Raw genomic sequence first — 17,569 nt, 5'->3', positions numbered from 1 at the left:
GAGTGCGGAAGCTTGTGAAATGTTTTTCAATGTATGTTAAGATTATGTCATGTTACTCTATTGTTTTATTTTTGGTCAAAAGAGTTACTATATTGTTTGATGTTGAGGTAGACATAATTTGTTTCATTGTTTGCTGTTTTAAATCAATAATGAAGGATAGTTGAAGGAATAATGAGGACGAAGAACATTGAGGGAGGAGCATCTCATAAAGGTTCTCGGGCCCCGAAGACCACAGTTGCAAAGGGTACGAAAGGTAACTCTTCAGTGGCTTCCTCAAGCTCAAAACAACGGAAGCCAGGAAAACGAATATCGGGTCCTATGGCTAGTGGGGTGTTCGGGGTACGTGTCTTCAAACCAATGGACCGCAATCCTTGTTCACCGTTGCTTCACTTCGATTTGGAGGAACATATCTCCTTCAAGGTATTCTTATTTAATTTTACAATTGGCATTTCTCATGTTGGAATAATTTGTGAGTAAGTGGGTCATAATCAAATTCGTTGTACTAGACCCTTTGTGTTTTCTGTAGCTGACTTTAACAAAAATCAGAGGGTGTGGAAACAACGACAAGTGTGCTAAATGGTATAACGTAGGAATGCACGACACGGTGAAAGCAAAGGTGAAAGAAGCTGGATTTGTGCCCTTTTTGTCAATATTGGGCCATGGTAAGAAAAGGGACAGGCCATTACTTGTGGCATTAGCGGAGAGATGGTGGGACACTACCCACACCTTCCATTTGGATGAAGTTGGAGAAATGACGATGACACCAACGGACTTCACAGCAATCACTGGATTGCGTGTTGGTGGGAAGCGTTTACAGTACGACATCGAGATGTACAAAAGTAAGAACAAGATGATGAAATTGTTTGGGAAACCAATCGCAGACCTACTGGCAGGGGAAAGGAGAGTGCTGTATGAAAGCCTTTGCACCCCGTATTGGAACAAGATTCCGAAAGATGATAAAGAAGCAGACCAAATTGCCAGGGCATTTATACTCTGCTTGATTGGCTCCTCATTCCTAAATGATGAGCCAATACGTGAGTATGCACTACGCCCCTTGTTTGGAAATAGTATCAGACATTGGTAAATACGACTGGGGTGGTGCGGCTTTGGCTTGCTTGTATAGATCACTGGATTCTTGTTTCAGGGGCAGGTCATCAAGCATAGGCGGGTATTGGAGGGCATGGGAGATTAGTGTAATCGAATTGAATGTCCCCAAAGTGCAACAGACTTTTTTGCTTACATTACTAATTTGTATACTTCTTTTGTGTAGGTATGGGCTTGAGAGTACCTAAAACCGTTTGCTTTATCAAGGCCCAGTGGGACCGTGAACACGTGGCCCCGAACATTGAGGTGGGTTGGTGCAAAATAAAAGCGGGACTTGCAACATCACTTGGAACATTTTAAAGTGATGATGCGACATCTAACAAAGGATCAGGTATAAAGCCTTCACTCTTGAACCCATATTTTATGACCACAAAAATGTATGATTCGCAAATGTAAGCAATTTGTATTGCAGGTAAATTGGAACCCATGGGGGACCAATGAATCCGAGTTGCCGGAAGAAGTAAAAATACCGTGCCGGCAACTCGTAAACGAATCCTACTTAAGGGACCAGCTGGTTCAGCTTGGTTTTTGGGAGAGCGAGTCACAATGCAAAGTTTAGGCACCACAGAACCTCAAGTACCGAAAATTACACCGAGGACAATGCTTTCAGATTATAAACTCACTGATGAGTTAGAAGTCAAGGAAGCACTGAATGGGTACCCAGCTTCCGAATGGCTTGCAAATTCATCCGACTATGCCTAGTACAGAGATCAGTACATACGGTATCGCCACTATGCGGACTTACCTGAAGCGAGTACGTTCTACACTGAATGCGTGTTATGTAATTACACTTGCTGCATGAAATGCATATAATTTTTCAAAATTCTAAAATGATACCTGAATTCCACAGGAAGAACAACATCGAACTCCGGAAGGGGCAGCGCAAATACCATACTGGGCCGCTGAAAATGAAAGTAAACTTGTGCGGATACCCCGTGGGCAAGATAGCCCAGATCTACCATTACCTGATGGTGTCACGCATGTAAGTAGCTTCTATTGCATAATTTATTAATACATGAGGGCTTCCGGTGGTCATTGTTGTAATTACATGTGCCGTAATGTAGGTCACTGCTGAAGCTACAACCGAGCTTTTGGACCTAATTGCTGGGTTGAATGCTGTACTATTTTCAACTGCATCGGAAGCAAGCGTAGAGATCAGGCGCCTACGGCAAGAGATTGTGAGTCAGTTCAACTTCATTTCATACTCATTTCATAAAATTAACAAACATCACGAATGTTATAATCAGATAACAAACCATGGTATTGAACATGAACGATGTTATCTTGTAATAGGAGAAATTGAAGAACACCTTGGGAACAACCATTGCGAGTTCGGGTCTTGTTCAACACGTCATAGATGATGATGTAGAACATGTAAGTTTGTTACTTTCAACCTCCATTGTAAAGTTCGATGTATAAGATGTTCAATTTTGCAAATTTAAATAATATGTTACATTTTGCAATGCAAACCAGCATCACTTGTGTGCACAACAAATGTGAACAAAATTGTTTATTTATATATGTCAATGTTTCTCTTTATGTAGGAGTTTCGCACAAAATTTAAACATGACATAGGTAGAAAAGGAAAGACCAAACTTGTGATACAAGAAGAGCATGAAGAAGATGAGGAAGAGGAAGATGAAGAGGAAGAAGAGGAAGAGGAGGAAGAAGAGAGGAAGAGGAAGAGGAAGAAGAAGAGGAAGATGAAGATGAAGAAGAGGGAGATGACGAGGAAGTTTGGATCGAAGATGGGGATGAGGATGAGGATGAGGATGCGGATGAGGATGGGGCCGCAGCTAAGGGTAATTCGGACGCAGAACAACACTCCACAGACCAAAAACGCAAAGGTGAGAAAAGTCTTCGTTCACGTACCCCAAAGAGAAAGAAAACCATGTAAATTATGGATACAGTGACATTTTTCGGATCATGGTATCTTCGTTTTGTAAAAGAATATGTTCAGTTTATTGGCCCTTATCGTTTCTCATGTAGTATATTTCGGTTCATTTTGCGGCCTTCAATTGATCCATTTTTCCTCTGTAGTGGTTTGCGCACAGTCACTCTCGCATTGCATCAACGTCGTGCAATTGCATGTTTACAATGCAAATGCTGACCGGGTGTCTGCAAACTAAAGCTAGCTTCAAAACGCTAACCTAATTAATGGATAGTGCAAAGACAAAGAAAAGGAAGTTCCGAATTTTATTAGGACCCTCTGTGTATTATTTTTGTATTAGGGTTAATCACATTTTGGTTTACGAAATTGAGGATATTTTGGAAAGTCATTTGTGCTACATGACAATGTGTATTAGTATGTAATTTCGATAATTGGTCGATTTGTAATAGAATATGTTCGGCTTATAGCCCAACCCTTAGCATTTATTTGAATGCTTTGTATTTCTGTTGATTTTGCCCTTCTATTTATAGTTACAGAAATAGGTCTACTTATGCCTGTACCCAAAAAAAATGATCAATTTTTGGTTATTATGGGTTTGCACACAGTCATTCTTGCATTGCATCACTGTCATGCAATTGCATGTGTGTAATGCAAATGCAGACCGACTGTGTGCAAACTAAACATAGCTGCAAAACGCAAACTTATTTAATGTATAGCGCAAAGACAACGAAAACCAAGTAACTACTTTATTACGACCCTATGTCTATTATTGAAATTAGGGTTAATCACATTGTGTTTTACGAAATTCGAGATTTTTTGGAAACTCATTTGTGCTACATGGCAATGTGTATTAGTACGTAATTTCAATAATTGGTCAATTTGTAATAGAATATGTTCAGCTTATTGCCCCTTACTATTTATTTACATGCTTTGTATTTCAGTTGATTTCGCCCTTTGATTTATAGTTAAAAAAATATGATCCATTTTTGGTTACTATGGGTTTGCGCACAGTCAGTCTTGCATTGCATCACCGTCATGCAATTGCATGTGTGAAATGCAAATGCAGACCGACTGTGCGCAAACTAAACATAGCTTTAAAACGCAAACTTATTTAATGTATAGCGCAAACACAACGAAATCCAAACAAATACGTTGTTACGACCCTATATCTATTATTGAAATTAGGGTTAATCACATTGTGTTTTACGAAATTCTGGATCATTTGGGAAGTCATTTCTGCTAAATGGCAATGTCTATTAGTACGTAATTTCGATCATTGGCCGTTTTGTAATATAATATGTTCGGCTTATTGCCCTTTACCATTTATTTACATGCTCTGTATTTCGGTTCATTTTGCCCTTCGATTTATATTTCAAAAAAAAAGGTCAAATTATGCCTGTAAAAAAAAATATGATCCATTTTTCCTTATTATTGGTTTGCGCACAGTCACTCTTGCATTGCATCACCGTCATGCAATTGCACATGTGGAATGCAAATGCCAACCGGCTGTGAGCAAACTAAACATACCTTAAAAACGCAAACCTAATTAATGTCTAGTGCAACGCCAAAGATAACCAAGCAAATACTTTTGTTCTGAACAATACATACATAAAACAATAAATACGACAGTCATATGAAAGCACATTGTCCATCACTAAATCTACATTTAATGTTAATTGTTACATGTAAACCAAGTTCCAAAACTACAATTGTTTTGGGTTGAACCAGTACCTAGGGAATTAGGTTCACCATTGTCGAATGAGAAACCATCGTCACTGTTCGGGGTAGAACCGGTTGGGTCTGCAGTAGAAAAACTATCGAACCAGACAAATTAACCACATAGTTGCCTCTGCATTGAGAAACCATTTGACTAGGATAACTGTAGCTAATGTCCGGGGACGGCCCTTTATCAGAACTATACTGATAGCTTTCACTACCTGATGGGATATTGACACATGCATTTCTACTTGGATTCAAGTTTCTTTGAGAGCAATTACGCTTTGTATGTCCATATCCGCGACACAAATGACATTGTCGATGCTTGCGCGTTCCACCTTGCCTTGCTTGAGTGCCTTTTGTCTTAACAATATTTGGATCTTTCACAATATTTGTAGGACATTGGTCAGCAGTACCCAATTTCAGACTTGTCTCTTCTTCCTTTTGCCGTAAGCGTTCACAAATTCCCTCCCATCTACTAAACTCATTCATCAACATGGCATAACCCTCTGCAATCTTCGATGCATAAAAACAAACTTTGTTTGACATAACATTTAAACTTCCATACCTCGCCATTTCTACAACTTCGTTGGTAGTGTCTTTACCTTTGCCGATAAATTCCATGCATGTATCAGTTTGGGCACTCTTTGTCCATCTCTTCATTATGAGTGTTGGAGGAATTTCCGTTAGGTGCTCGCACTTCATTACATAAAACAGGTGGCAACACGGGATCCCTTCACTTTCATATTTCCGGCATCCACACTCTATCCGCATATTTTCCCCACCGTGGTAAACACAAGTCCAATTATTATGCGGTTCACCATATTTGGACAATACGTATACACGACCTCCAAAATTATGCATCACATTATCATGGGTGAGTGCTGAACAAGATTCGATCTCATGACGTACCAATACAAAGCACCTATGCGTGTAAATCAGAGAAGCTTGTTGCTCTAGTTTTGTCAATGTGGTTTTAAGGACTGGTGTTGAGTACTTTGCATTGAAACCATCATTCGCTGTGTTATTCCTAAGACGTAATATAGCCCTATCGATTGCTGGAATACATTCAAACAACTTCACGCATTTCCTCAAGTAATCTTTCACATACTTGTTCATGGACTCCACACGTTGAGTGGTGCACATACCACCGAAAAACTATCCTTTCATACATGATTTAGCCCATGAGTCTCTTTTTTCATACATCATTTCCAACCATTCTTTTTATTTCGAAGTACTCGCTCTTTCCCTCAAAACCTCCCATTTCTTCTCAAACTCGTCTAATGCAAATGGTTCCCAAATACATGCCTGAAAATTTCTTAACAATTCATCATCCTTCAAGTTATTCTGTGCATTCCTTGACACATGCCATAAGCACAACCGATGGTTAGACATGGGAAACACATCATCAATGGCTTTACGCATCGCCTCATCGCCATCCGTCAATATTGATATTGGCTTCTTATCTTTCATGGATGCCATGAATGTTTCCAATAACCACTTGTAAGTTTCAAATGTCTCGTCCTGCAATAATGTGCAACCAAACATTACAGTAGACCGATAGTTGTTCGAACCGACAAACAACACTAGGGGCTTGTCATAAACATTTGTTTTGTATGTGCTGTCGAATATGAGGACGTCGCCATAGGCAATGTAATCCAAAAGTGAAGTGAAGTCCCTCCAAAACAAATTATCAAACCTATTTTCCTCGTCAACACTGAACTTACAAAAGAATTCTGGATCCATTGCTCCTTTCGCTTTCAAGTAACAGAGTGCGGCTTCTGTGTCACCGTCGAGTAAAATTTCCCTGCGTGATGCATCCAACTTATTGTACAGATCCTTTATTTGAAAACCAACATTTAAATACCCGCCACATTGGTCCACCATATACTCATATGTTTGACATGTTCTAAACAATGCTCTTCGCATTCCCACTGCTTGTGCTAAATCGGATTTTCTAATGACACGGTTACATCGGAGATATGGCGATTCAAGTGGAGTAACTAGTTGATGATTGTGATGTGGTTCAAAATTCCTAAAGACGTAAACATCACGTTTCTTCTCATAACCCACCCAAAAATGGGCAGAACAATTCTCTCTTGTAATTGCCTTCGGTGGTCGAATTCTATCTGATCGATCATTAAACTTCTCATTTCTCAAACCTTCTTTAGAACAACACCACCGTCTCCTACATACTTTCCCTTCCGAATTTCGAACCAATTTGTCTTTTCTCACGCTAAATCCAATGCCCTTTGCATAACTCATATAATATTCTTCCGCTAATTCTATCGTTTTAAACTCTTTCCCCATAACATCTTCTTTCCTCGGTGCAATCATGTCAACACCATTATCATCACTACTTTGCCTAACCATATGTTCGACCGATATGCCCACTCTCTGTTGCCGGTGCCCTGTGACTCAACCTTTCACAACCACCCAGATACCCTGAATCACTACAACCACCCTTTGATGTCTCTACACACCTGTCCATCTTACCACACCCCTCTATGCCTGAGAAACATAATTTCAAACTGAAATTACATTATACTCTATGTGTTAACATACTTTCTCTTAACAAAACACAAATGAATAATCTCATGCAATTGCATATAGTCAGGTCAATAATTGCCCCACGTATAACTATTTTGCAACAAAAAACATGCAATTGGATCAACTCATTACCCAAAATACATTCAAGTCCTAAACCAGAAAAGAGGTTTCTTTGAAATCTTACTTGATGTTTCCATACTTTCAAAGCCTCCTCCTTGCACTTCCTTTTGCCACCAACTCAAATGTCGTCGTTAACAGCCAAGGATCTTCAAAATCTTTACAACCACGTTGTTATTACAAATCCATTCCCCAACGAAATTGAAATTCTATATCAGACAATGCCAACAGAAGAAACTGAATTAATTCAATAACTCCAATTTGGTGACCATTTCATCATGGAGGTTGGACCCACCATCAATTCCGTATCTGCATATGAGTTTTGGGCAACCAGAGAGAAGAGTTGAGGACCTCAATTCAATGAGCATTACCTTCTTGCAGATGCGTTTTGCCCAAGCACAAATAAGAGTTGGACGCGCTTAGGATGGATTTGGGCAACTGAGAGAGATGACTTCCTGGTGAAGCAGATCCAAGAGTTCTTCAGCACACAGAGACGGTGGGCAAGCAGAGAAAAGAGTTCCTGGAGGAGCTAGGGATTGGATTTGGGAAACCAAAGAGAAGAGTTCCTGGAGGCGCTAAGGATTGGATGGACTCTTAGAATTTTCGATTTTGCCAACTACAAGGGAGAGAGCGCGTCTTCTTCTCCAAACTTGCGCGTCTTCTTCATCTTGACTCTCTCTGCGCGTCTTCTTCATCCTCCAAACCTCCCTTTCTCTTTCCTCACATGCCATTGACATGTTGAATAACTAGGGCTCAACAGGTTATTAAGTCATTCAATCTCAGCCATGCTTTTTTAACATGGAATCTCAGTCGTTGGATCATCGGCTGTACCGGTACAGCCGATGCACCACAGAATTTTCGCAAAAAATGGAGGCAAAAAACTTTTCTGAGTTGGACGGACTCCCACGTGGCCACCTTTTGGCTTTCTATTGGGTATTTAACTTCATACGGCCCAATTGTTTTCTTTTGAACGCAAACCTCCAGGCCCAACTTGCCAATTATTATTATTTTTTTTTTAAAGCTATAAAATTTGCCGAAACAAATTTCATCCACTTAATAATATTTGCAACACCTCTCATAATATGAAGAAAAACAAACCGTTTCTCTGTTTGTATAAACTTCACCTAGTCAATTGGATAGGATGGACTCTTAGTATAAAAATCTGGATATGTTTGCTCTTAATGTATGGCCAACACGATGTAATTATGAGGACACCACCACGTATCTGCTGGCCGCCTTGAAACTAAACAACTTTGCTCAGATTCTAGCTTTCTTTATATTTGAACAAAATGGGAGATGTGGCTCCCTCTTGCCTTCCTCCCACTTAGTTTTCTTTTTCTTTTTTTGCATACGTTATTTAATTAAATAAAAGTAGCAATGGTTTAACGAAAGATTCATTTCTTGCTCATTTGTTATTAAAATTGAAACAGAAGGGGACCATCAAAAGCAAATAACACTCAATGTGGTAATCCAATATGGATAACTTTTGTTCATTTTAGGAATTTGTTTTGGAATCTGATTTATGTTTCCCAAACATAAAAATCAGAATGATGGGATATTCCTTTAGAGATCGGTGGTGATTTAATATTTGTATTTGTTTGGTTCTTTAGACATAGGTAGTTATAATCCTTATTTTATCTCAAATTATAATCCTTATTTTTATTTGTTTGGCAAAGACTTACGAATGTAGTGGTTTGGAGTAATTGCTCCTCCAAGCAAGGTTCTGAGTTCGAATCCTAGCATTCGTGTAGTGCGTATGAATTTAGTATATTATCGCATTTCTCAATAGGAAGTGTCTTCAAAAATAAATAAATTCTTGTTTTATCTCAAGTCTTTTGCCCTTTTCAAACTACATTAAATTGTAACCTTTCTTTTATCAGTGGGTATGTCATGATTGTAATAAGAGGCAAAGGCTCTTCTTCCTTCCTTTATATATAGGAGATAAGATAATCCAATTGTAGTGTAATATTAAATTGCTTGTGCATATTAAAAAGAAATCTATATTAGTTGTCACATAAAGAAGATTCCTCTGTTCTTGTGTATTTGATCTTCCAAGGGGTTACCGCATATTTATTAGTTGTTATCATGTAATTAAACTTCTTTAACATTAAACAAATGCTCTTAATCGTCCACCACTTTGTTGATAGTGGGCAAATTAGAGTAATGGTCTATTCTGATTCTCATGCTGCCAGACAAATGTATGTATTGCTAAATCTTGAATTTCGACCACCCATTTTGACATGAGATAAAATGATTTGACAAGAAAATATTTTCAGGGCGAACCGATACTCTTGTTTTTCTATAACATATATAACAAACAAGAAAGGGTAGTACACCTATATATCGATCGGCATATAAAAGCCATGTAACATCAGATGATCAATTCAATCATATTAGCCACAATTTGAATTAGGGTTTTAATGAATTCATACACTTGGTGGTACCACAGAAGACCAGGGGGATCCACTTGCATGGACAAACAGGAACATTGAAGCATAATTAATTAATAATTGATTATTATACGTTTCAATATATATATGAGATGCCAACCTGGGATGAGCATCATGGGAAGGACTCGCCATAAAACAGCCAACTCAGAAGCTTCCACATGCACTCTGCCTCTCTGTAAATAATAACATATGCAAAAGGCCAATAGCTTAACCTTTCCCTCTCAAAACCGGCCCCTTCGACTTCCAATTCACCACTAATTAATCCACCAGTCACCCCAAAGTTATGTTAACATTTCACAAAGCCTGCAGTGACCCCCCTACATAATAATATATAACTTTAAAATATAAAATATAAAATAAATAGTATAAAATAAACAATACATTAATTTGCAGAATAGTTTTTTTATTTTTATTTTTAAATTTGCCTTGTTACAAATGTTGGAACAACATTAGGGTCTAAGCTTTCCCTATAAACAATAGATCTCTCCCGAGTTCTTTCTTGTTCTTCCATTCTTGCTGCAAGCCTTGTTCTCCCTTTGTTTGATTTTTGAAGCACCAAGCAAGAGAGAGAGATGGGAGGGTGTGCAACAAAGCCGAAGGTGTTGAAGGCCGAGGGCGCAAGCGAAGCGCCAGAGCCGGCACCAGAGGGGGCAGCCAAGGAAGAAGTAGTGGCGGCGGTACCAGTTGATGATCAGGCAAAGGAGAAGGATGTGGTAGTAGTTGCTGCTGCTGATGATGAAGATGAGAAGAAGAAGAAGAAGATAGAGTTGGCTCCTGAGGAAGAGGGTGGCGATGATGATAAAGTCAAGGAGATCGTTGATGATGATGAACAAGGAAGTAAACACCGCTCTCTCAGTCTTTTGTTCAAGGTGCGTTTCAAAACATTAAAAATAAAAAAAAATTCTTTTCACTTTCTCACTATTCTATTTTTGAACTTTTATTTTGCTAAACTAATTAAGTGAAAGGGAAAAATATCAATCTATTTTTAAAATACGCTCATCATTAAACACACAAGGTTTTGCCTTGAATGATCGAGATCTGGTGTGATGCCTTATGGCTCCATCTTCTTTGTGACTGAACTTTTTTATGGTATGTTAAATGTTGCTATGATGTTCTTTTCTTGCGAAAGCTATTGTCCTTATGATCAAAATTATTTATTCAAAGTTACACTAGCCTTCCGATACACGCTCATGCGGACTAATTTGCTCTATTTTTTTTCTCTCTATTGTGTCTCTTTATTTTTTGGCCCAGCTTTACATTAATACATTTAGGTAGTGTACGGTGGTTTTTTTATTTCAAATTTGTCTGTCAGCTATCATTGAATTTTTATTTTATTTTAATGGTAGTTATGATATATTGAATTTTGGTGAAGTCTGACAGCATGTAAGGGTCTAATATCTAGTGGTGATTACTATATTAACCAGTTGATGAAATATCATTTCGTTAGTCGATGAAATATTATTTCGTTAGTCTCATAAGTTTCGAAAGATGTTCTAAATTCAAATTTCACGTTCAATATTTTTTGAAAAAAAAAAGAGAATATTTATGTATAAAACTTGTTTTTCTCCATTTCTTTGGAATTTGGAAAAATCTATATAAAATATTATGACAGGCCAACTGCCCATAGATTTTCTTTCTTTTATATATTATTTATTTGCATTTTGCTGGTAGTTTGGAAGCAGGGCCACAATGGGGGAATGCATTAACCAAAGGTCCTTTTTTCTGTTTTTCTTTTTCCTTTTCTTTTTAGGGAGAAATCACCCTTACTTTTGACTTGGGAGTCCTGTTCTGCAAAAACAGATGCACCAGTTTTGCCTCTTTGGTTCATTTCTTAATTATTATTTTTCATTGATTAAGGAATTTTTTTTGATATTTTGAATGTTTGACCGTTAGTCATTTCGAATCTAACTTAAACACATTATATCTAATATTTTTATGGTTCTTCCAACCAATTTAGTATCACCTTCCTTTCACTATCCAAATCCATGCTTTTATATCATTCTATTATGCTAAGACACAAGTTTAATTTGTAGGTAGTGTTTTTTTGTTGGGCATGTGGACCCTGTCTTAAGATTCTTAGTACAAGTAAACACAATATATTGACTATGATAACCTTTAGCTAACTATCCTCGGTTATATTTGAATTTAGAACTTCTTCCAATATAGTGAAAATTAAGTGTGACTAGACCAAATAGTCGTTGGCCAGAATTATAGTCATCAATTTGATTTCCTTAGTTTTATTTTTCCATTTTCAGTTTGAAATTTCTCTTCAGTTTTTTAATTTGCGGAAATTTTGAAACTTATGTTTTTTTTTTTTAATCTTTTTAAAATAGCTCAGAATTTTGAATAGGCTCAACAATTTGAAATCTAAAAGTGGGCTTAAAATTGAAAACTCATACCTAAAGCCTAAAATAAATATAGTGTTCACACGATGTTCTTGTTAGATTCTATTAAGGGGTTTTACCATTTAATGACAAATAGGAGGACACCAAGACAAAATGGTCTAGCCCTCAAAACTCATATATTCTTGTCAATGACGTTGACATTTCTCAGTCATTCGACGTTCGACATAAAAGTTATTTCATGTCGTCGTTAGACAATGACTAGGCGGTTTGTCTAATTTTGGAGGAGTTAGACCATTTTAACATTTTGTCTTGTGTGGAAGACTATTTTTATTTTATCATTTTTTATTCTATTTATTTGAAGATGAAGTTAGTCATGGAGAATACATTTCAAGTCCAATCCAACTATTTTCGGATTTTTGGACGTCGAAATTGATTTGGGTGTGCCAAATGTTAAAAAATTTCAGATCAAAATCGGTTGAAAGTGGAATTTCTTGTCCTAACTTACATCTCTAATACCAAAACAAGGATAAAAATGCTTAATTATATAACTTTTCTTAATAAGACTGTTTTTGGGGAAACACGTCAAAGAGATAATAGGAATGCATTATTGGTGTGGTGGTCGATTCATATTCCCAAGGTGAAAAATATTGCAAATTCTCTGGTCAAAATATTTATAAATTCTTAGCTTTTTTTAAGCTGGCCCGTGTCTTTATGCTTGTCGAATGTCTTGTCGGCATTACGGATTTTCCATTAGATTCTAAGATATTTTGCACTGAAAGGTGACTTTCTCTATGTACGATGTGTTGCTGAATTTATTATTGTTTGGTTTGAATAAACCAAAAACAAACAAAAAAAACGTAACTCTTACATTACTTTCTCTATATAATCAGTATATATGGTATCTTGAACATTCCATGACTACTTCATTTCAGGACAAACAAACGAGTCGCTGTTTAGAGGTCCACTAGTGGTTTAATTGGCTCCTCCTTGTTTGTTTGTTTCTCTTTTTCTTTTTCTTTTCCTATTTGAAACTGGTCTTTGTGTAGTTATATGGTAGGCTTCTGCAAGGCATGCAGAACAAAGGATTGCCTGGGTTGGATTCTTAAAAGCTTCATCTGTCTTCTTGTCCACTCTCTCTCTCGCGCTCTCTTATTGCAAGTTAAAATGTGCCGTGACAGTGAGAAATGCATGTGAACAGAACCTGCCAAGTTTATGATATAGCTATAGAAGACTAGCTATATATGATCTAGCTGGTAAGATTTTATCAAGATTCCGATGTGGGGTTTTATCACAAAAGACTAGTCTAGCTGTTAAAATTTTATTAAGAGATTTCGATGTGGGATTTTATCATAAAGATCTTAGTATTATTAGCAGTGGAATTACCTATTATATATTGTCAAGGTTCCGATGTGACTTCTTACTGCTGGTTGGGAGCATTTTGATTACCCGATTCAAAATGCTTTAATTTTGGTGTTGCAATTGTGGACAATCCATAGACTCAACTGTAAAAGTAGGCAACTATATATGGGATTAGGAACATGTGGTAGATTTATTGGGTTATATATAGTTTATGATAATTTATTTTCTAACTATTTTACCCTGCCATCACTGCTGGCTGGACTCTGGAACTTAGCAGAATGAAGAAGGAAAGGAGGAGGCAACAGAAACAGAGAAGCAGCCAGAACCATCGGAGACTGAAAAGCCTCTGGAGGAACAGAAGGCTGAGCCCACAGAGATAGCCATTGAAGATGCACCAGAACCAGAGACCAAAACCAAACAACCATCTGAAGAAAAAGTTACAGAAGAAGTGAAGGAAGTTGCTGAAGCAGCAACGGAGGAAGTGAAAGGAACCGTCGCAGAAAATAGTGCAGAAGAAGGAAAAGATGTTGAAGTGAAGGGAGGCGCTGCTGAAGAGCATGCCAAAGTATGATGAAGAGAGGGTTGGCCATTTGACTGTTTAAGAGGACTTTGTTTTAATGCTGTTTCGTTAATTAATTAATTTTCTCTATCTCTGTTTTTGTTTCTTCATTTGAATTGCCATATTTTTCAACTTTCTCTGTGTGGGGGACAGACATCGGACATTTTAGATTGAATATACGAGTATAGATTGTTCCTTTTGCCAAAAAATGTTATGTTTGTTACAAAATAATTATTGATTCTTGAGTTAAAAATTTAATTTCAAGGCCTAAACTAGCCCCAATTAATAAAAATACTTTATCTAAGTCATCCAATGCCATATTGTGCACTACAAGTAGAAAAATTATGTTTGTCCCATAACACAACCACAAGATGTTCGTTATTTAGCTTGAGTAGGGTCTTTTTCCGATGATAGTAGGAAATTCCTACCTTCCTATCAATCACAGTTTGACATGTGTATAAAAATTTGTCTTTTTATATTTTCATTATGTTCCATTTTTTCCATTTCAATTGGTTTCCAATTGTCCAATTTTGTATTTGCCTAATATCCTTTTTCCTATGTTCCAATTTCCTATGTGGCAAATTTCATATTTTCCCAAATTTCTAATTTTATTTGCAGTGTTTTGTATGTGTTTTTCGGCCATATAACGTTTCTGTATTTTCGTTGTTCTTCAGATTTTGTCATTTTCAATCTTTGTCTAATTCAAGCACATTTGGAATTTGGCAATTTCCCAGTAAGGTAATTTTCCGATTTTCCAATTTTCCATTATTCCAATTTTGCAATTTCGTTTTGTATTTTTTTTCAAATTTCCAAAAATTTCTTAGTTACAAAGTCCATTTTTGGCCTGAAATCCACAATTTCCAATTTCCCATTAAGGTTTGTTTTTTTTGGTTTATAATCCAATTTTATTGTTGTTATTGTAATGCTCTAAATTATAGCCAATGAGTAAATGGTGTACATTGTAATTAATGCACCAACTACATACCTAATTTCGTCATATATAGAGATATAATTAACTCCTTGAATAGAATATAAATTAGACAAGTTGCTATATATAATTAAAGCATAGACATCTTCTTAACGTCAGGTTTGGGAGACTGAATGTACCTTCAATTTTTTTTATTTTTTTTTGCAGACTGCAGCTATGAATTGTCCCCAGCGATACTTAAAGATGTTGGCACTTTAAACGACCATGTCATTTACCCGGGAGACCAGCCGTGGCATGTGCCATTCTCATCTCCACCTCTAATCCCAAATCACGATCCCACTTGATCTGAAAGTAAGGCTCAGAGCAATGATCCACTTGACAAAATCTATGCCGTGAAGCACGACCTCCAATATTTGTCTAAGGCAACAGATTGGTGGGAGAGCAAATGTGAGGCCAAGTGATAGGAAACTTGGCCAACAAGTTGAACAAAGTATATGACAGGACCTAATCCAAATTCCACTTTGGAATTCGAGTCGAACCCTGTGCGTGTCCGACACCTGGAGGGTGCCGGGCACTAATGAACAAATTGCCCATCTAACTAAAATCCAATTTTATTACAAGTTTGACTTCAAGGGAAAATTTGGCAGAGTCTCCCCTGTAATTTGGTCATTCCAAAAAATTTTCCACCTGTCAACAAGCACACACACACACATATATATATATATATAACCTAACTGTTCAGCATGCATCTATTTACATCCAAACAATTCAACCATAAATAAACGGCCTCAAGCCATACAGAAATCCTAGGGCAATATCAGAGCAACTAATTTAAAATTTACAGCAGAACAATTTGATTACGCAAGAATTCCTACATAAAGAGAGGGTGGAGCAGAGTGTGAAATCTGCCTTGTGGTGGCGCTCTAGTGCACGACTACTGCCTGGGGGCGCAAATCATTGGAAAATGTGAGTGGACAAAAATATAAGTTTGGAAAATAACATATGAACATACTAACCCCTCCGTAAAAACAGTTAGAAAACTCAATTACATACATGTATTATACTCGTACCGAAAACAGGCACGCATATTTATATTTATATAGTAATTCACACATTTACAAGATTCGCACATTAGTTCAAACTTTGAAAATAAAGATTTCCCTACCACCTAGGTGTACCCTTATTATATCTGTCAATTTCTTTATTTTCCGTCCATTCCTCATGCCACCTAAGCGACACGTCCTCGCAGGCCTCGGGACAAAGTAACCCGAGCAGCAATCCTTGCAGGATTCAGGGGACATTTAGTCAACCTGATTGGCATTCCTAGCTCTACACGGTATGGGCATCCCCGAACCTCGTGGGGGCATTTTCAAACGCGCGCTAACTCAACCGAAGGCAACTATTATGTCCGTGGACATTATCATAACCGAAGGCAACAATTTATTCCGTAGGCGACATTGATTCTGAAGGCAACATTTAATCTGAAGGCAACCTTGGGTACCTGTGGTGGTTTTTAAAATAAAATACATGCCTTTTTTTTAAAACTATAGTTTTATTCCTCATCGAACCATTCAAACCGATAATCATCTCAACTCCTACTTTCCAAGTCCTTTGCATTTCAAACATGGCAATATACAAATAAATAAGTAAAAATGTTTAAATCCAATTAATCATGCTTGGTAGGCCATAGTCATTAAATACTTATTCAAGATCAAATAATGAAACTTAAATGCATAAAATTATTTATAAAACAAAAGTCCACTCATTGCACGTCCGAGCTTGCTTGACCCTTTGAGGGTCCCTCCTATGGGTCAACTGGTGCCCGAGTACCAATTTATGCTATTATAAATATTTAATTAATAAAATTGCCAAACAGAATTATTTAATCCAAAACCCTGACCCTTGGCTTTTAAAAAGTGTGTGCACTAGTCTAAGACCATTCCTATGCCCACTTAAACCTTTCGGACGGTTAGAACGGTCTGAAAAGACTTGAGACTCAATAAGCGATAAATTTCCATATTGGTCAACCAAGACGACCTCCAATTATCAATTCGAGAGTTCCTATAGGTTCTAAGCGATACCGGTGGCAGGAAAAACTTCAAAATCGAGGGCCAAAGTTCCTACCACAAGTTTAGGACATCGATTGGAGCCACTTTTGTTCTTGGACCTATCCCGAAAAATGATCGGAAGTGGCCAGAATTTTGAATTGAAAACCGGCCAAACTTTGGATCATGATTAGATCTACCTAGGCTAGAAATTGTTTCAATCCTACCCAACCATCAACTAGAGCTCGAAGAATAGATGGAAATCGATACCTTGTTTGCCGAAAATGGTGGTCGGAGAAGAGAAATCGAGCAGTGGGAAATTCACAAATCTGGCGACTATGGCGGCGTCGGACGACGGGACTACAGTGAGATGGAGGGGTCGGGTTGGTTTGTTTAGCAACGGTCTCGGGGATGGGGGTGGAGTGTGTAGGGGTGGGCATCTTAAACCGAAATACCGAAACCGTACCCTAACCGCACCGTACCATACGATTTCATACCGTTTCAT

General features: G+C 37.5%; 4 protein-coding genes across 6 annotated transcripts; 2 read left to right on the top strand and 2 right to left on the bottom strand.

The window, feature by feature from the left end:
- Nucleotides 1–1,798: 1,798 nt before the first annotated feature.
- On the top strand, nt 1,799–3,505 carry LOC148920777 (uncharacterized). The gene is made up of 6 exons (XM_089046997.1): nt 1,799–1,858; nt 1,955–2,086; nt 2,169–2,282; nt 2,398–2,478; nt 2,649–2,951; nt 3,145–3,505. Exons 1-6 carry the CDS (start codon nt 1,799–1,801, stop codon nt 3,256–3,258), a joined length of 804 nt encoding a protein of 267 aa, XP_088903123.1. The 3' UTR covers nt 3,259–3,505.
- A 1,221-nt stretch (nt 3,506–4,726) lies between these two features.
- On the bottom strand, nt 4,727–5,857 carry LOC103332240 (protein FAR1-RELATED SEQUENCE 1-like). The gene has a single exon (XM_008234963.2). The coding sequence runs from the start codon at nt 5,855–5,857 to the stop codon at nt 4,727–4,729; it is 1,131 nt and encodes a 376-aa protein (XP_008233185.2).
- Nucleotides 5,858–5,935: 78 nt separating this feature from the next.
- LOC103332246 (protein FAR1-RELATED SEQUENCE 5-like) lies at nt 5,936–7,084 on the bottom strand. The gene has a single exon (XM_008234975.2). It carries the CDS (start codon nt 7,082–7,084, stop codon nt 5,936–5,938), a length of 1,149 nt encoding a protein of 382 aa, XP_008233197.2.
- A 3,124-nt stretch (nt 7,085–10,208) lies between these two features.
- On the top strand, nt 10,209–14,181 carry LOC103332117 (uncharacterized). 3 transcript variants are annotated; one of them, XM_089044296.1, is made up of 2 exons: nt 10,209–10,697; nt 13,807–14,181. In XM_089044296.1, exons 1-2 carry the CDS (start codon nt 10,401–10,403, stop codon nt 14,101–14,103), a joined length of 594 nt encoding a protein of 197 aa, XP_088900422.1. In that variant the 5' UTR covers nt 10,209–10,400; the 3' UTR covers nt 14,104–14,181. The 3 variants fall into 3 exon arrangements, 2 of the variants coding, with proteins under 2 accessions (XP_088900422.1, XP_008233038.2); XM_008234816.2 differs by having other exon boundaries at nt 10,222–10,697; nt 13,810–14,181; XR_016123494.1 differs by lacking the exon at nt 10,209–10,697 and adding an exon at nt 12,963–13,426 and having other exon boundaries at nt 13,810–13,951.
- The last annotated feature ends 3,388 nt before the right edge of the window (nt 14,182–17,569 follow it).

This window comes from Prunus mume, linkage group LG1 (genome assembly GCF_029339155.1).
Source record: "Prunus mume cultivar Tortuosa linkage group LG1, ASM2933915v1, whole genome shotgun sequence".
Taxonomy (NCBI): Eukaryota; Viridiplantae; Streptophyta; class Magnoliopsida; order Rosales; family Rosaceae; genus Prunus; species Prunus mume.
Note: the sequence above shows the minus strand (reverse complement) of the source record. Positions and strands in the feature narration are given on the sequence as shown.